Source organism: Dasypus novemcinctus, chromosome 30 (genome assembly GCF_030445035.2).
Source record: "Dasypus novemcinctus isolate mDasNov1 chromosome 30, mDasNov1.1.hap2, whole genome shotgun sequence".
NCBI lineage: Eukaryota > Metazoa > Chordata > Mammalia > Cingulata > Dasypodidae > Dasypus > Dasypus novemcinctus.
The window spans coordinates 42,245,099-42,263,019 of record NC_080702.1 but is presented as its reverse complement, the minus strand read 5'-3'; the positions used below and the strand labels follow the sequence as shown (position 1 = coordinate 42,263,019).

Below are 17,921 nucleotides of genomic sequence, written 5' to 3'. Positions count from 1 at the left end.
CCAAGAAATATTTTCCACAATTTATTTTGTATATAATGATTATAGGTGTCATCAACCCAAGGAGCCAATATCCATTTTCCTTTGTATTTCCACACAATATATTTATTAGTAAATATAATTCGTTCATTTATAGGCCATGAAAAGGTATGTTGCATATTACTGATTACCTGACTTTTATTGTTAAGTCCATACCAAGCAAATCTGCTGTTGTTATTTGTGGGAGGAAGGGCACCCGGCTTGCCACAGTAGCAAACGGTGCGGCAAGAAGTGATACCGCCTCTGCCCACTGGGCCTGGATAAGGTGACCACGCCTGACTAGGCCTTTGCTGCTAACGGCTGACCGGCGCTGCCCTCCCCCTTTTTATCTCCCGCCTAGCCCAACATCTGGCCAGCTCTCACTCCCCTTTTCCCCTCCCCTATTCCAAACCTCTCAGCCAGCCCTCTGCCTAGCAACCGCTTACAATCACCTATCAGGAAGCAGTACCCGCCCGCACCTATCAAATCCCTCCACGCAGTCCCTAACCCTATAAAGCTGTGTCCCCTTCCGCAATAAACCGGACTTGCGTACAGACCTGGTCTCCGCGGCATTCTTCCTCCCCTCGCCGTGCGTCCTCCACGCCTGAGAGCCCCTCTGATGCTGTCTGCCGTAGCATCAGATGCCACTGCGGTCTAGTCTGATCCCTCCAAACCCCCCCGTCAGCATCGGGGTGCAAGCCGCCCCAGCTGCAGTTATTACTGGTAATAACTGTTAATAACTGGTAATAACTGTTATTACCCATAGGAACACTATCCCAAACTATTCCAAGGAAATCACTAAAAATGACAGATCTTCTTCCTGTATGGCATTCTTGCCATCTTTCTTTCTCTCCAGGTTCTTGGGATCGACAATTATAATTCTGTGTCTTGGTCAGAAAAGAACTGAATGATGGAAATACCATTATTAATAATTTGGTACCATTAGCTTTCTTAGTTATCATAGTGCGATTTTGTTTTTGTATACAGGGACGACATTTTCCTACACATAATTGTCTATGGTCAATATGAAGAGTAAGGTTATATATTTTCTTTTCTTCTTCATCAGGTTTTAAGGGTAGTCTATCATGTATAGGCCCAGGAAACACATATGTTTTATTAAAAAATATAGGAAATGATGGGTCTCCCCATTTTAGAGCACATACCAGAGGTGGGTTAGGAATGTAAGCCCAATAAGTATGATTTTCACCTGCATGACCCAGAGTTAACATTAATATGATCAGAAGAGGAGAAATCATCATCAACATTCTCTTTCTTCTCCAGTATCCATGGTTTAATCCATCAAACTGATAGCCAAATTAGTTCCCCGTCTTCTGTAATGACAAGAGCATAGCCTTGCCCCCATATTTTATCTTCCTTTTTTCCCAATTATTAGTCAATACATCTTTCCAGTATATAGGCTGATATGCAGCTGGTCTACACAATACCTTTTCTTTATTTAAAGCATAATGCTGTTCAGCAGGTGTTATTGAATCATATACATTAAGAAAATTTAAAGTAAATAAAGCTTATTGCCAATTGGTCCTTCAGTACCAGAATACCATCATGTCCCCCTTTTTTATTTAAAAAATTATATAAATAGGTTTTTAAAATACCATTAGTTTTTTTATGATAGATTGTACTTGGGGATTATAGGGGATTTCAGTACTATGTTGGATATTCCATGCTTTACAGAAATTAAGAAATGATTTACTAATATATGCAGGTCCAGTGTCAGTTTTAATCTTATTAGGCACACCCATAATAGCCATAGTAGCAAGACAATGATGAATAACATGTTTTGCAGTTTCTCCTGTAATAGCAGAAGCCTAAGTAAATCCACTACATGTGCTTATAGTTGTTGAATGAGGGAGGCTCATTGGGGTAAGGACGACGGAGATAAACTCACTCCAGAGTCGGGTTCATGATGCACGTCTGCTTTATTCAGGAAGTTGCAGCGTTTATATAGTGGTTTGGCTTATGGGGCATAGCTGATAAGTGGAGGGCTTACGGGAGGAGGGTGAGGCGTGGCTTGAGACATTTGGCTCAGTTCTGGTGTGCCATCTTTTGGGTGTGCCCAAAAGCGTGTGGACTAGAGAGTATGCTCATCTAGCCACTCGCAACACAGCCAGGCTGAATGTCTCTGCCGCTCTCCCTACATCTGATATTTAGGAGATTTCTCATTAAGGAAAATAAATCATACAGGTGGAGATTTCTGCTTGAAGAAAATAAGTCACACAGGTAAACTTTTTGGTAAATGAACTGATTGCAAAAGGACATTCATGTAGGATAGGAACCTGGGAATTTATCATCAAATTTTTGGGACGGAGAACATCAATGACACTGTTTCCAGAGGATAAACATAAACCTCTAGTGCATGTATAACTCGGAAAAACATGATTCATAATATATTTTCCCATGGGAAAAAAATCTCTTGTTTATTTGATTAAATAAAAATAAAATAAACTGCATAGGAACAATTTGCAAGTCCAAAGAGACATCAGCATTATATTAAAGCTGCTGTGGTAGGTAAAACATCCCCTTGTCCACTTATCCTGCCTGCTCTGTGGACCATAGTGATGCATTCAGAAGCCTGTTTTGATGTGGGGGCATTTTCAAGACTTGGAGCTGTCCTGGGTGGTACTGCAGAGACAGTTGCCAGGCATTGCATGTCCTCCCATGGCCCACTGGGTAGATTGGGGAAGACTAAACTATAATGTGGACCATTGACCATGTGATGCAACAGTGCTCAGAGATGTATTCACCAAGTGCAATCAATGTCCTGTAATGATGGAGGAGGTTGTACTTATGGGAGGAGTGGGGTTAGGGGGATGGGGGATATATCAAGACCTCATATTTTTTAACGTAACATTAAAAAAATAAAGACAAAAAAAATGAAGCCTGTTTACTAGCAGAGAAGTTGTTTTTTTTATTTTTTTAACACGTTTCCATTGGTTCTTCACCTACTTCCAGCCTGTCAAGTCTACCGCCTGTGGTGTAAAATTTAAGGCTTCAAAGTAAAAATTAAAAAGGAAATAAAAGGAAAGCTCACTTATCCCCCCAAAAGCCTACTTTTTCTTAAAGGTGAGGGAAATACGTTTTTCGCTATCCTCACTTATAAACCAAATTGGTGGGACCCATGGTGAATCTGCATTACCTGTTTTGAAAAGGGTAGGAGTAAACTAACACCCAGATGGCCTTATACCATGGTTTCAGTGGCCAGAGGAGTCATTTGGGTGGTGCATATTCTTCACATCATATCTGCCTTGGACATATTAAAAGGCAAAATGCTTAACTTAATCATTCCATACTGTTTTCAGTAACCTCAAAAGCCAGTCATTTATTTTACTGGAAAAAGTGATTCAGGGAATGTGAAATGAGCTGGGTCTTTTCTTTGTACAGGAGATACTTCCAGACAGAAATGATAAGCTGAAGATTTTTAAATCTCAGATTATGGTGCAATCAAAACATGGAAATTTTATAAGCTTGTATGAATGAAATACCTTATTTGAATATTGCAGTTTTGATGTGGATATGATTTAAAAGCAGAGCCTGAACCTGTGAGCTAATGAATTACAAAAATGAGACTGAATTCAAAGGTTTCCCAAAGAATGTGAAATGAATACAATTTTTTCCCCAAAAATTTCCCCCAGCTCAGAGCAAACACAAATCCCAAAGTAGCATTCTGATTTGCCAGTTGTGGTGACGGTCCTCAGTTCAAGAGATGGATGAAGCATTCACCTTACTCTGTCTCACAAAGAACAAAATAGGTATACATAAAACCCTACAATTATGTCCTACTATCTTGGTTAAATAGTTGAAGAAGACATAGTTGTAAATGGGGAAAGCATGCATATTGCCTTTTATGATCTGTAAATGTACACTGTTTATATAGGAAGTGCCAAGAGAAATTTCCTGGATATTTCCTCTACCTATGAAAATAATTTTTAAAGGGCAATCTTAAATTCCTGGAAGAATCACAGAAATTATTAAGACCATTAATTTTTGAAGAAACAGGGATTGTTACGCAGAGAACAGTTTCATTTATCGTATCATTGGAAATGAGCAGGAGAAAGGACCAAATTGGAGTTGGAATGTGATTACTGTAAACCAAATCATATGATGTCTCCTTTTCAGGATGTGACATCTCTCTGGATTGAATGAATGAAAACTCTGGAGGCTGCTCCACAGCTTGTGGTATAAGAATATTTTTCACAAAAATCATATAATACAATGAGTTGCTTTCATCTGGTAGTGACTGCAGTACACCTTCATCCCTCCAGTACCTGCAATAATTATATATGTATGGAAATATGTTTGCTAAATATTTTACTGCTGAATGTCCAAACAGCAGTTTCTACCTTCAATACTGATTCCAGGGAAAACAAGGAGAGATCTCAGGATGTAAAATAATTCAGAAGAAACAGGTGTCCTTAATATATAAAAATTTTTAAAAAATTAAATTCTGAAAATTGAATAACAGATTATCTCTCTAGTCACTTACAAAGTTTCTAGATTTAGATCTCCTAGTGTTTGACCTCTGTGTTATGAACATTTTTCTAAACTTGACACAAAGTGTCCTTTTATAGAGAGAATGCTTCTCAGTTTTTTTAGGCCCTTCTTTATGTCCTTGTTTCTAAGACTGTAGATAAAAGGGTTCAGCATGGGAGTGACCACCATGTACATCACTGAGGCTACTGCAATTGACCTTGAGTTTTGAGAAGCAGCAGAGCTAAGATACACTCCAAGCCCTGTGCTATAAAACAAGGTCACTACTGAGAGGTGAGACCCACAAGTTGATAAAGCTTTATACTTGCCCTCCATTGTTGAAATTCTCAAAATGGAGGATGCAATCTTAGAATAAGAGAAAAGGATTCCAATGAGTGGAATAACACTGAGAAGTCCAGTTTCAAAATACAGCACTAGGTCATTGAGGAAGGTGTCAGAACAAGCAAGTCGGATCACCTGATTAAGTTCACAGAAAACCTGCGGCATTTCCAACTCTGTACAAAAAGACAATCGCAAAACCATTAAGTCATGCAAAAGGGAGACACAAACACTCAATAACCAGGATGTCAGCAGCAGGAGGCCACAGACCCGGGGTTTCATGGTGACTGTGTGCTGCAGAGGGTGACAGATGCCCACAAAGCGGTCGTAAGCCATTGCAGTCAAGGGGGAGATTTCTAATTGCCCAAAAAGTATGAAAAAAAACATCTGGCTGAGGCAGTTTTCATAAGTTATAGTTTTGGTCTTTGTCTTGATGTTCAGCAGCATCTTTGGGACAGTGGTGTAGGTAAAACAGATATCTGTAAAAGAGAGGTTGGAGAGGAAGAAGTACATGGGTGTGTGAAGGTGGGAGTCAGTGATGATGGCCAAGATGATGAGCAGGTTCCCAAATATGATGAGCAGGTACATGGACAGGAACAGTCCAAAGAGGAGAAGTTGCAATTCAGTATCCTCTGAGAGACCAAGGAGGACAAATTCTAAAACATGTCTTTGGTTTTCCATGTACCTGATGAAACTACTAGAAAAGAGACCAGAACAATAAGAATATAGCCACAAACAATGACCCACAAATTATCATAAGTTCTATGGCTCGCATATACATTAAAGTCATGATTTCCTCATATATATATATATATATATATATATATATATATATATATATAGAGAGAGAGAGAGAGAGAGAGAGAGAGAGAGAGAGATCTAGTATGTTTTAATTGAAAATGTCAGAGAAAACAAATGTTCCTACTTCTCCTTAATAATTTTGGGGACTCGCTATCCTTGTCCATAATTGGAAATATATACTCATCGCAATATTTTCCACTACAAATTCTCTTAGAATTTATTTTATTAAGCATATATTTTAACCACTAATTTTGTACCCTTTGATGAAAAAGGTTGAAGTAATATTTATTCGTAATGGTAGTACCATATTTAAATGATAATATTACCAAATTTCACAGAAAAGTGTGGTCAATATCAATCATACATTTATAAGTCAAATGAAACTTATAAAATTTCTGGAATAAGATATACAAGAAAATCTAGGAACCAGGGTTTGGAGATGAGAGTTTTGATCTAATAGCCAAATCATGAAAAAAGAGAGAAAAAAATGTATAACTTTGACTTTATTGAAGTATAAAACTGCTACGCTTTGAAAGAATTGATAAGGGAATGAAAAGAAAATCAACAGGATTGGGGAAAATATTTAAAGAACACATATCTGATAAATGCTTTGTATTCAAAGATATAAATACCTCTTAACACCCAACACTAAGAAAGCAAACACACAATTGAAAAATTGACAAAAGTACTGAACAGAATCCTCACCAAGAACATATACTGTTGGCACATAAGCATAAACAAAAAGAGGTCAACAACACTGGCATTAGGAAATTGCAAATTTGAAACCACAATGATATTTCACCACATGCTTATTAGGATAGTTAAAAACCTGAACACTAAAAATAACAATTGCTGGTAAGGATGTGGCACAATATAGGCTCTTGTCATTATTAGTGAGCATAAAATATGGTAGAAGCTGAAGACAGTTTAGCTCTTCCTTACAATACTAAGTATCGTCTTACCATACAATTCTGCAATTGTGCTCTTAGGTGCATATGTGGCTTATATGAAAACTTAAGTCCGCACAAACACCCATTGGTGGATGTTTCTAGCACATATGTTTATAATCTCCAAAATCTGTAAGCAACCAAGAAGTCATTCCATTGGTGAATAAACACTGTGCTATACTTATACAAGGCAATATATTCAGAGTTAAAAAAGAAATGTTCCATCTATCCACAAACCGGAAGATGAATCCCAAATGACTGCTGCAAATTGAAATAAATGAAGTTAAAAACATTATATACATATGATATAAACCAAGATTCAAATTCCCCTCTAGATAACACAAAATAACCCAGACTAATCAATCATCACTTCTTGACAGGGTTTAATGAGAGGGGAGATGAGATGATACACGAAGCACAGAGGACATTTTTAGAGCAGTGAAAGTATTCTGTATAACACTGTAATTGTAAACACATGACATTATGCATTTGTAACACCAAGAGTGAAAATTGATGAATACAAATTAAAAATTCATTTAGAAGTTTAAGGGAATCCCAGGATGGCATGCAAAATATTCAAAACCATCTGACTGTATTACAATGTATGACATGCCCTCTCTTTAGGGGATGTGAGAAAGGTGCTGAAAGAAGTAATACTGGATATGAATGGCATATGAAAAAGGATGTCAATGTACATAAGCCCTGTACTCTACTTGATAAAGTTATATCCCACCAGAGTATGGGTTAACAATTCTTTTACTTCTGTGTCTGTGTCAATCAAAGAAGCAAATGGGTTGCAGGTGAGGTAATATGCTTCCAAATGTGGAGTGGAAATTTACAGATAAACAAAGAAGAGAGGCTAGACTTTTCTCTGTGATAATGATTTAGAGGTAGATACATCAGTATGAACGCACATATAGGTCAATAAAGATAAAGAGGATTGCATGTAGAAATATGTACTAATATGTGTAAATGCACACATATTTCCTTAGTCTTTCAGCAGAGAAGACCTAGCTGCCCCAGAATTAAAGAGCAAAATGTATTATTTGACTATAGATTTAATATTATTATAACAATGGAAGAACTCTTATCATTGATGTAAAGACAGTAGCTGCCAGAAGTTCTGAGGGATGCCAGAGGGAAGAATAGGTATATTATAGGGGTATTTTCAGAACATTGGATTTGTCGTGCATGACATTGTAGTGACAGACACAGACCATTATATATTTTGTCATAACTTACAAAATTCCGTGGGACAAAGTGTGAACTAAAATGTAAGCTGTTGCCCATGGTTAGTAGCAATGCTTCAGTATGTGTTTATCAATTTTAGTAAACATACCACAATAATGAACGATGTTGTAAATGTAGAAAATTGTGGGAGGGGGGGAGCAATAATATGGGAATCACTTATACTTTTTCAGGAGCATTTATGCAATCTAAACATTCTTTAATATAATTTTAAAAATATATTAAATAAAGAAAGGAGCTGAACTTTGGCCCATACTTTTAATGCACCATTCACCATTACGAGGTGCCTTGGAGAAATGACCGATTTTAGTACAGAGGAAAAAAAATATACAAGAAGAGCCTGGAGCATCTCATAGTACCAGAAAGGAAGTAGCTGCTAGAATAAAACTCTTAGTGATGGAGTACACTCGAGAGACAAAGGGCATAGTTTAAAAAACTCCCATGGGAAAAAATTTTGGAAAAAATTGAATGGAATAAATAAAATAGTATTATTGCTCTCCCAAAGTATAAAATAAACGCTACAAATCCATCCTGATACAAATAAATTATTGCCTAAATATATAAAAAGAGACAAAGCTTTTATGGGGAAGTAATCCAATAATTTATGCAGATATAGCTCTCTAAAGGAGGTGGAGCATACCTCCCGCTCCTCAACTTCATCCAGTGATGTCTTACCAAAGGTGATATTTGGAAAGGCAGAGACATTAGGAATTTTACTCTGGGGAAATCTCATAACACTATTGATCACGGTAAACATTAACAGTGATACCTGACATTAATAGGATGCATCCTGGATGAGATGTGATGAAAAATGCACTTCACAACTGGTGCCTTCCTCCAAACACACATAATCCCAGTCTATTATGAGAAAAACATCAGACAAATCCAAAGTAAGATACATTTTACAAAACGCCTGCCAGCACTTCTAAAATATATTTTGCTCATCAGAAATAAGGATGGTTTGAGAAACTGTCCCCATCACAAATGGACTAAGAATATATGACAAATAATTTTAACACAGTATTCTGGATGGGTGGTATCAATGAAGGGGAAAGTGAATGCATGGTTTTGGAAATTCTCTGTACTATCCTTGCAAATTTTTGTAAATCTGACAGTTTAAAAAGTTAAGTTTATTAACAAGCAGAATTATAGGTGAAATGCAAAAGAAATAATAGTGAATTATTCTATATATTATTATTCAGCCCCACACAGTTTCACTGCCACACCTTTCTCACATCCACTGTGTTATTTCCACTGCTAATCATCTCTCCAGGGATTTGAGAAGAGGAATAGTCACAATGACCCAGAGTGAGCTTTGTAATGAGGAAGCCATTTCATGAACTTCTCTAAACCCCACACTGACTCTCCAATAACTTTAAACATAATGTCCCTCTTGTGAACAAAACACAAGGATCTCAATTATCTGGTTACTGCCAACCTATCAAGACTCATGTTCAACTTGTCATCTCCTGCCTCTCATTGTTCACAGATATTAACATCTAAAACCTACCCATATCTTATGGTTACTTTGATCGCCGCATTCTGTCCTTATCATTTCTGCTTGGTGTGCTTCTACTGCTTTCACCTCTTGGAATTACTCCATTTCCTCCTTCAAGTCTCAGTACAGTTACCAGGTCTCTTATGAAGCCTTCACTAACCTCAACAGGATGAGTTAACTTTTGGATGTCCTTCTGGAGCATTTCAGAGCCACCTCAGGATATAGCATGTACTCATTTCTATTTTTTTAAACCAATTTAGATATAATCTCTTTAATGTAAGAAAGAAAGTGTTGTTCATCTCTTTGCTCCCAGAATAATATTCAGTGCATACCATGAACTATTTGATGAATAAAAGTTTGTTGAGTAACTAACAAAAAAACGCATGAGATAACATCATCAAAATATTACCACTAACTATGGTCTATAGTGTACTTTTGGTTTGCTTTTTTCCATACCCCCCTATTATTAACACAATCTGTAACAGATGTTTTACAACAATGTAAGGAGGTGTTATGGAAGTGCTATAAGGGAATTCTTCACATTTGCATGCTTGCTTTACAATTTCACAACTTCTCTAATAAAAAAAACTATATATATGTGTATATATATGTACATACATGTACATATATGGATGTAAGTGAAAAACCTGATTTCTCTAACAATTATAGAGAAAGAAGTTGCAGGGAAACAAGGGAAGATGTAGCCAGGACAGGGAAGCACCATGATTAAGTGCTAATATCAGAGGTGACAGATAGTAGAAAGAAGATATTTTACAGGACCATTATCTAATTCCACTCAGGCTTTTTAAATACGCAAGTCTTTGTATGATTTTTCTTTCTTTATGTGTATATCCTGTTACACTTCTCAAGCTAACACCAACAAAAGGGATGCCTTAAGCCATAACACATTACCCCAGTGCCTGTGAAAATTCTGTTACTCACCTTGAAATGATCAAAGAAGGGTCAGATTTCACCAATGCAGATTCTTTCTTGAATGATGGATGAATTTGGAAGCTTTGCTCCCATAAATGGCAGAGAGATGAAACCACTTACCAGGCGTCCAGAAGACACGGTTGTGTTATTTCATCACCAGAGATTAGTAAAGTAGACTTAGATAATGTAGCGGAAGCATTTTGAGTTTCTGCACCTTTAGGGATATCATTCCCATGAGCATGACTAATGAAGAATTCTTTTGTCATTTTTCTCCATGAGATATTTAGGTACCTGGAGGTAAGAAAGACAACCACAATGCAAACTTGCATCAGTTTGACCTTTCAGAGACAGATTTGAAGCTCCGTGTTCATCTTTTAGCCCAGTGGAAAATTTCTTCCAAGGAGGAGGTCACCAATATTTAGCTGTCTACTCTATTATTGCAACGTTTCCTATAGTGATTTCCCCTATCACTGACCCTGGGGAGAGATTCTGGATGCAATAAAATACTTTCTATCTCTGATCTGTCTCATTTGTCATTGTCTTTCACTAATGAGGCTGTCCTCTCTAAGCAGGATTTTCTCTTGTCTCATTGCTTCTGTTTTCTTCCCCATAGTTAGCAATGTTCTTTCTACTCACTCAACTCTTTGTTTTCTCATTCATTCAACAAATACCTATTAACAATACTGTATGATAAGCCCTGAACTATGTAATGTGGGAGAAGAAAGAAGTAAGATACTGTGTGTTGTCTCAAAAATCTCCCAGTCTAAACAGGCGGAAAGACATGGAAATAAATAAATGCAATGTGCTAATGTGGTATACTCAGTCCTGGTGAAATATAATTCCATATGAATGAGGATTTCCATTTCTGCTTAAACAGTCTCCTGGGACTTTGAGTGGTGTGATGTGAAGCTATAGGTTAATATGGGAAGTAGTGACTTATTAATAATTTGATTTCTTCGTATTCATGAACAAAGGGTATCTTTAATTTGGGTGCTTAGATTTAGTTTTATTGCCTAATTACTGTGGAGAGGACTTCCCATATTATACATAAAGCAGGCATCCTTGTCTTTTTTGATACTGCAGGGTAAAGTATAAACTCTTTCACCATTCAATAGATTAGTTGGGTTTTTACATATATGACCTTTAGCATGTAGAGGAAATTACCTTCTATTTTTTTTCCTGAAAAATTTTTGTTGTTGTTGTTGTTGTTGTTGTTTGTAAATAGACATTGGATTGTGTCAAATGCATTTCCACCTAAATTAAGTTTATCATATGATTTTCCACTTCACTGTGTTAAAGCAGTCTATTAAACTTATTATTTTCTGATGTTGTTCACCTTTGCATCTTCAGATGAATCCCACTTGGGCATGATGGATAGTTCTCTTAATGTTCTGGTGGATTCTATTTTCTATTTTATTTTGAGGGCTTTTGCTTCATATTCATAAGGGAAATTGGTCCTTGGTTTTCATTACTTGATAGATCTTTATATAGTTTTGGTATCACAATAACATTAACTTCATAGAAGGATTTATGAAGATATCACTCACCTTCAACTTGGAAATGTTGGAAAAGTTTAAATTAATTCTTCTTTGAATGTTTCATGGAATTCACCTTTGAAACTGTCTGGATGGGCTTCTCTTTTTTCAGAGGTCTTTGATTACTGATTGAATCTAATAACATGTCATAAGTTTGTGGAAAGCTATTTCTTCTTGGATAATTAGGTAGTTGTGTGTTTCTATGAATTTATCCATTTCTTCTAGCTTATCGAGGTTGATGATATACAGTTGTTCATATTATTCACTTAAAAATACTTTAATATCTGCAAAATTTAGCAATGTCCCCAATTCATATGGGATTTTAGCAATTTTCATCCTCTCCTTATTTTCTTTTTCAGTATTACTAAATCTTTGCAATTTTCTTGAACTTTTCCCAGAGTCTAATTTTAATTTCTTTGGTTCCCTCAAGTGATTTCTATTTTTTATTTCATTTCTCTCCGTCTCATCTTATTACATCTTCCCTTCTATTAGATTTAGGTTACCCATCATCTTATAATACCTCCAGATTTATAGTTATGCTATTTATTTATAATCTTTCCCCTTTTTTAATATAGAAATCCAGGCCTACAAATTTCCCTTCATATTAAAATTCCTCCCTAACCTAGCCAGACTTATGGAATTAATTTAACCACAAACGTCTCTAAGCCAAAATCAGCATATTAATGCCTTACCTTCCCCCCAGCATGACACATGAATCCTGGGCATTAACCTCCCTGGCACTGAGGGATTACTACCAAGTATGAGCTAGCAACGCAGCTGGAAAAGACCTTGACCAGAAGAAGAAAAGTGTAAAGATAAATGATGTAATAATGCTAGAAATCTTCAAAGTGGGCCAGGAGGTCATTCCAGAGATTATACTTACATACATCTCAGCAGGATATCATTAACTGCCAAAGTAAATATTGCCTAAAACAAGTGGGCAGAGCACTCTTAAGTGCTCTGGAGACATCTGGACAGTATAGGCAGTGCAGACTGCTCGGGAGTTTGGTGCTCTGCCAATGTGGCCTACTTTGGAATTTATGCTCCCAGTGTGAGATAAGAGTCGGACTCAATCATGGTTTAACTATGCATAGCTTTTCTGCCCTTTTTATTTGAACCTATAATTAGTACTAGAGTTGATAGATGTTTGTCCAAGAGACTTAAATATTTGGGATATCCATGTGCCAGCTGGGCCCTAAATCTCAATAGTTTTGCAACACTTACAGTCCAGTTCATTGGACTCACCCAGGACAACTAACAAGGAGATGCTGATGAACAACAGCCATCTCAAGGAATACAGACAGTCTGCAACTGCAAGCAAGATTTTTCCATCCATCTTCCAATTGGGATCTAAGGCCCCTCTCAAGTAGAAGCAGATTAGGCATCAGAATCCTCAGGATAATGGAATGAACAATGGACAAGGGTAGATTTACAGTTATTCTACTGTAGACTTATTGGGATTCCAGAAATGTAAAAAAGTTTATTATTTCTGTGAAGGTAGGGGCAACTGGAGTTTATTAGGTGATGGAGAGGGAAAACAGATGTAATATGGAACTTTGGAATTTTCCTGAATGACAGTGCAATGAGAGACAGATAAAGGCAATTTTATATCCTGTAATAACTTACAAAAATGTATATCAGAGAGTGTAAACTACAGTGTAAATTTTAATCCATGCCTGGTGGCAATGTTCCAAAATGTGTTCATCAATTTTAACAAACATAGCATATAAATAAATGATGCTGTTAATGTGGTAAATTTGGGAGGGCTTGAAAGTAAGACTTCTGGGAATCCCCGATATTTTTTAGGTAGCATTCATGTAAAGGAAGTATGTTTTTTAAAAAAATTAGAAAGTATATTAGAAAAATTTAGCCAGAAAATTAATAATATTAGGAACGTTCTTAGTAAGAGTAGTTCAAATGCCAGCTTAGGTTTAGCGACTCTCAACCCAGAAGAGCTTGAGATTCTGTATTAACGAAGAGAGTTTATATGAAGATGCATCCCAAACCTCACCCAAGTGCAAACTCTGGTAAGACATTCCTGGTTAAAATGAGATCCTTAGGATTATAGTTGAATTCTAAAGCTTAAATAGGTATAAGCACACTAATCAAAAATTGGTATCAAGATACTTATTGGTACTCACCTTTTTGCTACTAGAAGAGAAAAGTCCCCTGAATGGCAAGCAAGTGGGCAGTCTGAAATCACAGCACCTAAATAGTCATAAAAACTCTAGGTATAAACTTAATACGTTCTGGCTTGGTAATGGCAAAATAAAATCAAATTAAATCCTCTCTCTTCCACCAAGGCCTCCAAGAATTCTCATAAATATGGGCCTAACAAATTTAATGGAACATTTAATTAAAAACAAACCAAACCGAAGATATAAACATTGTAGTAATTGGCCTTTGCAGACAGGAGAAAAGTGTCTAATCATGCAAAAAATCATGGAAAGTATATCTGGGTTAGACATCTTCCATAAGTAATGTTTTTGATTTCTGTCTGAATGTTCGGCAGAATATCTGGGACAGTGCTGGAGGTGAAACAGATCTGTAAAAGACAGGGTAGAGAGGAAGATTTACATGGTCATGTGGAGTTGGAAGTCTGAAATGATGGCCAGGGTGGTGAGCAGGTTACCACTGGAGGTGACCAGGTACATGGACAGGAAAAGCCAAAGGGAAGGGCTGCATTTCTGTATCTTCTGAGACAGGAGGGAAAATGTAAAATTTGTATTTGGTTTTCTGATTCCATGTAGACAATGCAACTTCTGGAAAAGTGACCACAGCAAAGCAAGGTTAGCCAAACAGCTACCACCAAATTAATATAAATGCAATGAAGTGAACCAAAAACATGTTAAATTACTAACTTATTTATTTATTATATATAGATGTTCTGCTCTTTATCTGAAAATATCAGGGAAATCAAAGGCCTCTCCTTCACCTTGATTCACCTGCTCTGGAGTTTTGCCAGCAGGCCCTACTTTAGTGTTTGTGGTTCCAAGTGTGACAGAGTTTGACTCAGATATGATTTCTTTACATACACCTTTTCTGTCCCTTTGACTGAGCATATAGTTGGTGCTGGAGTTGTTGGGTGTATGCTCAGGAGACTTGAATCTTTGGGCCAGCTTCGACCTGAACCTCAGCAGAGCTGCAACATCTTCTCCATAGTTCATTGCACTCACCTAGGACAACTAACAAGGAGGTAAGTCTCAACAACCAATGTAACAAGGAACTGAGAGAGTGTACAGCTACAAGGATGAGAGTCCCATCCATCAGCCATATGGGATGAAAGTCCCCTCTCAGTTAGAGGTGGAGTGGGCATCACCATCCAGAATCCTCAGGATCTGGGAATAAAATATGTTGTGTAGCGGACTTACTGGTATTATACTATAAACTTATTGGGATTCTAGAAATGGGAACAATTATATCGTTGATGTGGAGACCTTGGCCACAGGATTTGCTGAAGGCAGGAAATGGGAAAAAGAGGTGTAATATGAAGGCCTTTTTGGGACTCGGAATTTCCAGGATGACATTGCAAAGACACATACCGAACATTATATATCTTGCCATAACCTGCTGAATAGAATGGGAGAGAGTATAATCTACAATGTAAATTATTATCCATGCTGTGTGGCAATGCTCCAACGTGTGTTTATAAATTGCAATGAATGTTCCACGCTAATGAAAGAAGCAGTTAATGTGGGAAAATTTCGAGATGTGTGGTGTGGGGAATATAAGAATCCTCTAAATTTTAATGTAACATTTTATATAATCTATGTATTTAAAAATACATTTAAAAAAGCACATGAAAAGATGTACAACATCACTAGCTACCAAGGAAAGTTAAATCTAAAGCAGAATTTTATATCACATTACTCCCACTAGACAGGGTGCTATTGAAAAAAAAAACAACAACAACAGAGAACTTCATGTGTTGGAGAGGATGTGGGGGAATAGAAACACTCATCCACTGCTGGTGAGAATGTGGAATCGTGCAGTCACTGTGTAGGATGGTTTGATGGTACATCAGGAAGATAAAGAAGAGAATTTCCATATGATCCAGGAATCCCACTATTAGAATAATACCTAGAAGAATTGAAAGCATGTTTGGAAACAGATATATGCACACCAATGTTCATGGCAGCATTATTCACAATTGGAAATTGGGGGAAATTTAAATACGAAAGAGTTTTTATGGCTAAGAAAATTCAGTGTGAGTCAGGAGGTCATTCCAAAGATTACACTTAAGGCACATCTCAGGTGGATTTCACAAATGTCATTGTGAACAAAGCCTTAAACAGGGGTGTAGCTGAGGGTTCCAGAGACATGTAAGCACTATAGGTAGAACAGACAACCCTATGAAATCAGCACCCTATCAATTGGTTTTACCTTGGAATATATGATAACCTATCACCCCATTGTCCCATTGAAAAAATTTAGACTCATTTATCATTTCCCTACACATGATTCTTCTCCTTTTATTTGAACCTATAATTAGCATTATACCCACTAAATATATGCCCTTGAGTCTTAAACCTTTGGTCTGTTCATCTGCTGGTTGACCCCTAAATCTCAGGAGATTTGCAACCAACACTTAAATCTTCAGGTCTTCAGACTTGCTAAGGATAACAAACAAAATGAGGATGATGGACAATGCCATACCAAACAAAAGAGAGTATTTACTACTGCAAGCAAGACTGTTCCCCCTAGCCACCCCATAAGAACTAAACACCCTCTCATCCTGGAACAAATCAGGTATCACATCCTCAGATCCTCAAGTTTAAGGAATGAATAAACATAAATGTGAGTTGCAACTATGGACCAAAGTAAACTTATTATAGTACTAACAGAAGGAGTTTTAACATTGATATAGCAATAGTGGCTACCAGAGGTTCTGAGGGGAGGGAGAGGGAAAAATAGGTGGAACAAATGGCATTTCTAGGGCATTCTACTTGTTCTTCATAGTCTTGCAGTAATGGATATAGACCACTATACATTTTGTCAAAACCTTTACAATTGTGTGGTACAAAGTATCATCCAAAATGTAAACTATAGACCAAGTTTAGGAACAATGCTTCAAGATGTATTCATTAATTGTAACAAATATACCACACATATGTAAGATGTTATTAATAAGGGAAAATATGAGACGGGGAAGGAATGGAGTACATGGAAATCCCTTATATTTTCAATGTAACTTTTCAGTCATCTAAAACTTCTTTAAAAACAAAGATAAAAAAAAAATCCTACAATGTGATATCCTTTCACACATATCAGAATTGCCACTATTTAAAAAAAACACAGAAGACTACAAGTGTTGACGAGGATAGGGAGGAATAGGGGCACATATTCACTGTTGGTGGGTATGTATAATGGAGCAACCACTGTAGAACAGTTTGGCAGCACCTCAGGAAGCTAAGTGTAGAACTGTCATATGATGATCCCACTACTAGGTATAGAGTCAGAAAACCAAAAGTAAGGAAGTAAACAGACAATTGGACACCAGTGTTCATACCAGCATTATTCACAATTGCCAAAAGATGGAAACATTCCAACTGCCTATCAAGGGATGACTAGATAAAACTTACTATAGAATATTATTCCACTGTAAGAAGAAATGAAGTCCGGATGCAGGCAACCACATGAATTTGAGTGAAATAAGTCAGACAAAATAGACAATAGAGGGAAAGCTGGAGGATGAAAGAGAACTGTAAAATGTAGTGAACTCTGTTCTGAACATTGAGTGTGGTCAATAGTACAAATACAGGAATGTTTTCCATGAATTAAAACAAATGTATGTTACCATTACAAGGTGTTAATAATAGTGTGGTGTGTGGGCAAAAATATATCAAAAACAACCTGTAGATTATAGTGAGTAAGAATATATTAATATTCCTCCATCAATTAAAAATTGTTTACTAAGTGAAAAGAGCAGACACAAATTACTGCACATCATTTCACTTCATTTATTTAAAATGGAAGCATAAAAATGAAAGAGAAGTTATTAAGTTGTTAATGATCGGGTGGTATTTGGTTAAAATACAAATAATGCAAATTATGAACTATAGTTAACAGCAATATATTGATATTCTTTCAGGATTTGTAACAAAGGAACTACACTAATGT

The 17,921-nt window shown here is 36.7% G+C and overlaps 1 protein-coding gene across 1 annotated transcript; it reads right to left on the bottom strand.

Moving 5' to 3' along the window:
* Positions 1 to 4,557: 4,557 nt before the first annotated feature.
* Positions 4,558 to 5,520, bottom strand: LOC139437902 (olfactory receptor 7A17-like). The gene has a single exon (XM_071212797.1). It carries the CDS (start codon positions 5,518 to 5,520, stop codon positions 4,558 to 4,560), a length of 963 nt encoding a protein of 320 aa, XP_071068898.1.
* Between the last annotated feature and the right edge of the window lie 12,401 nt (positions 5,521 to 17,921).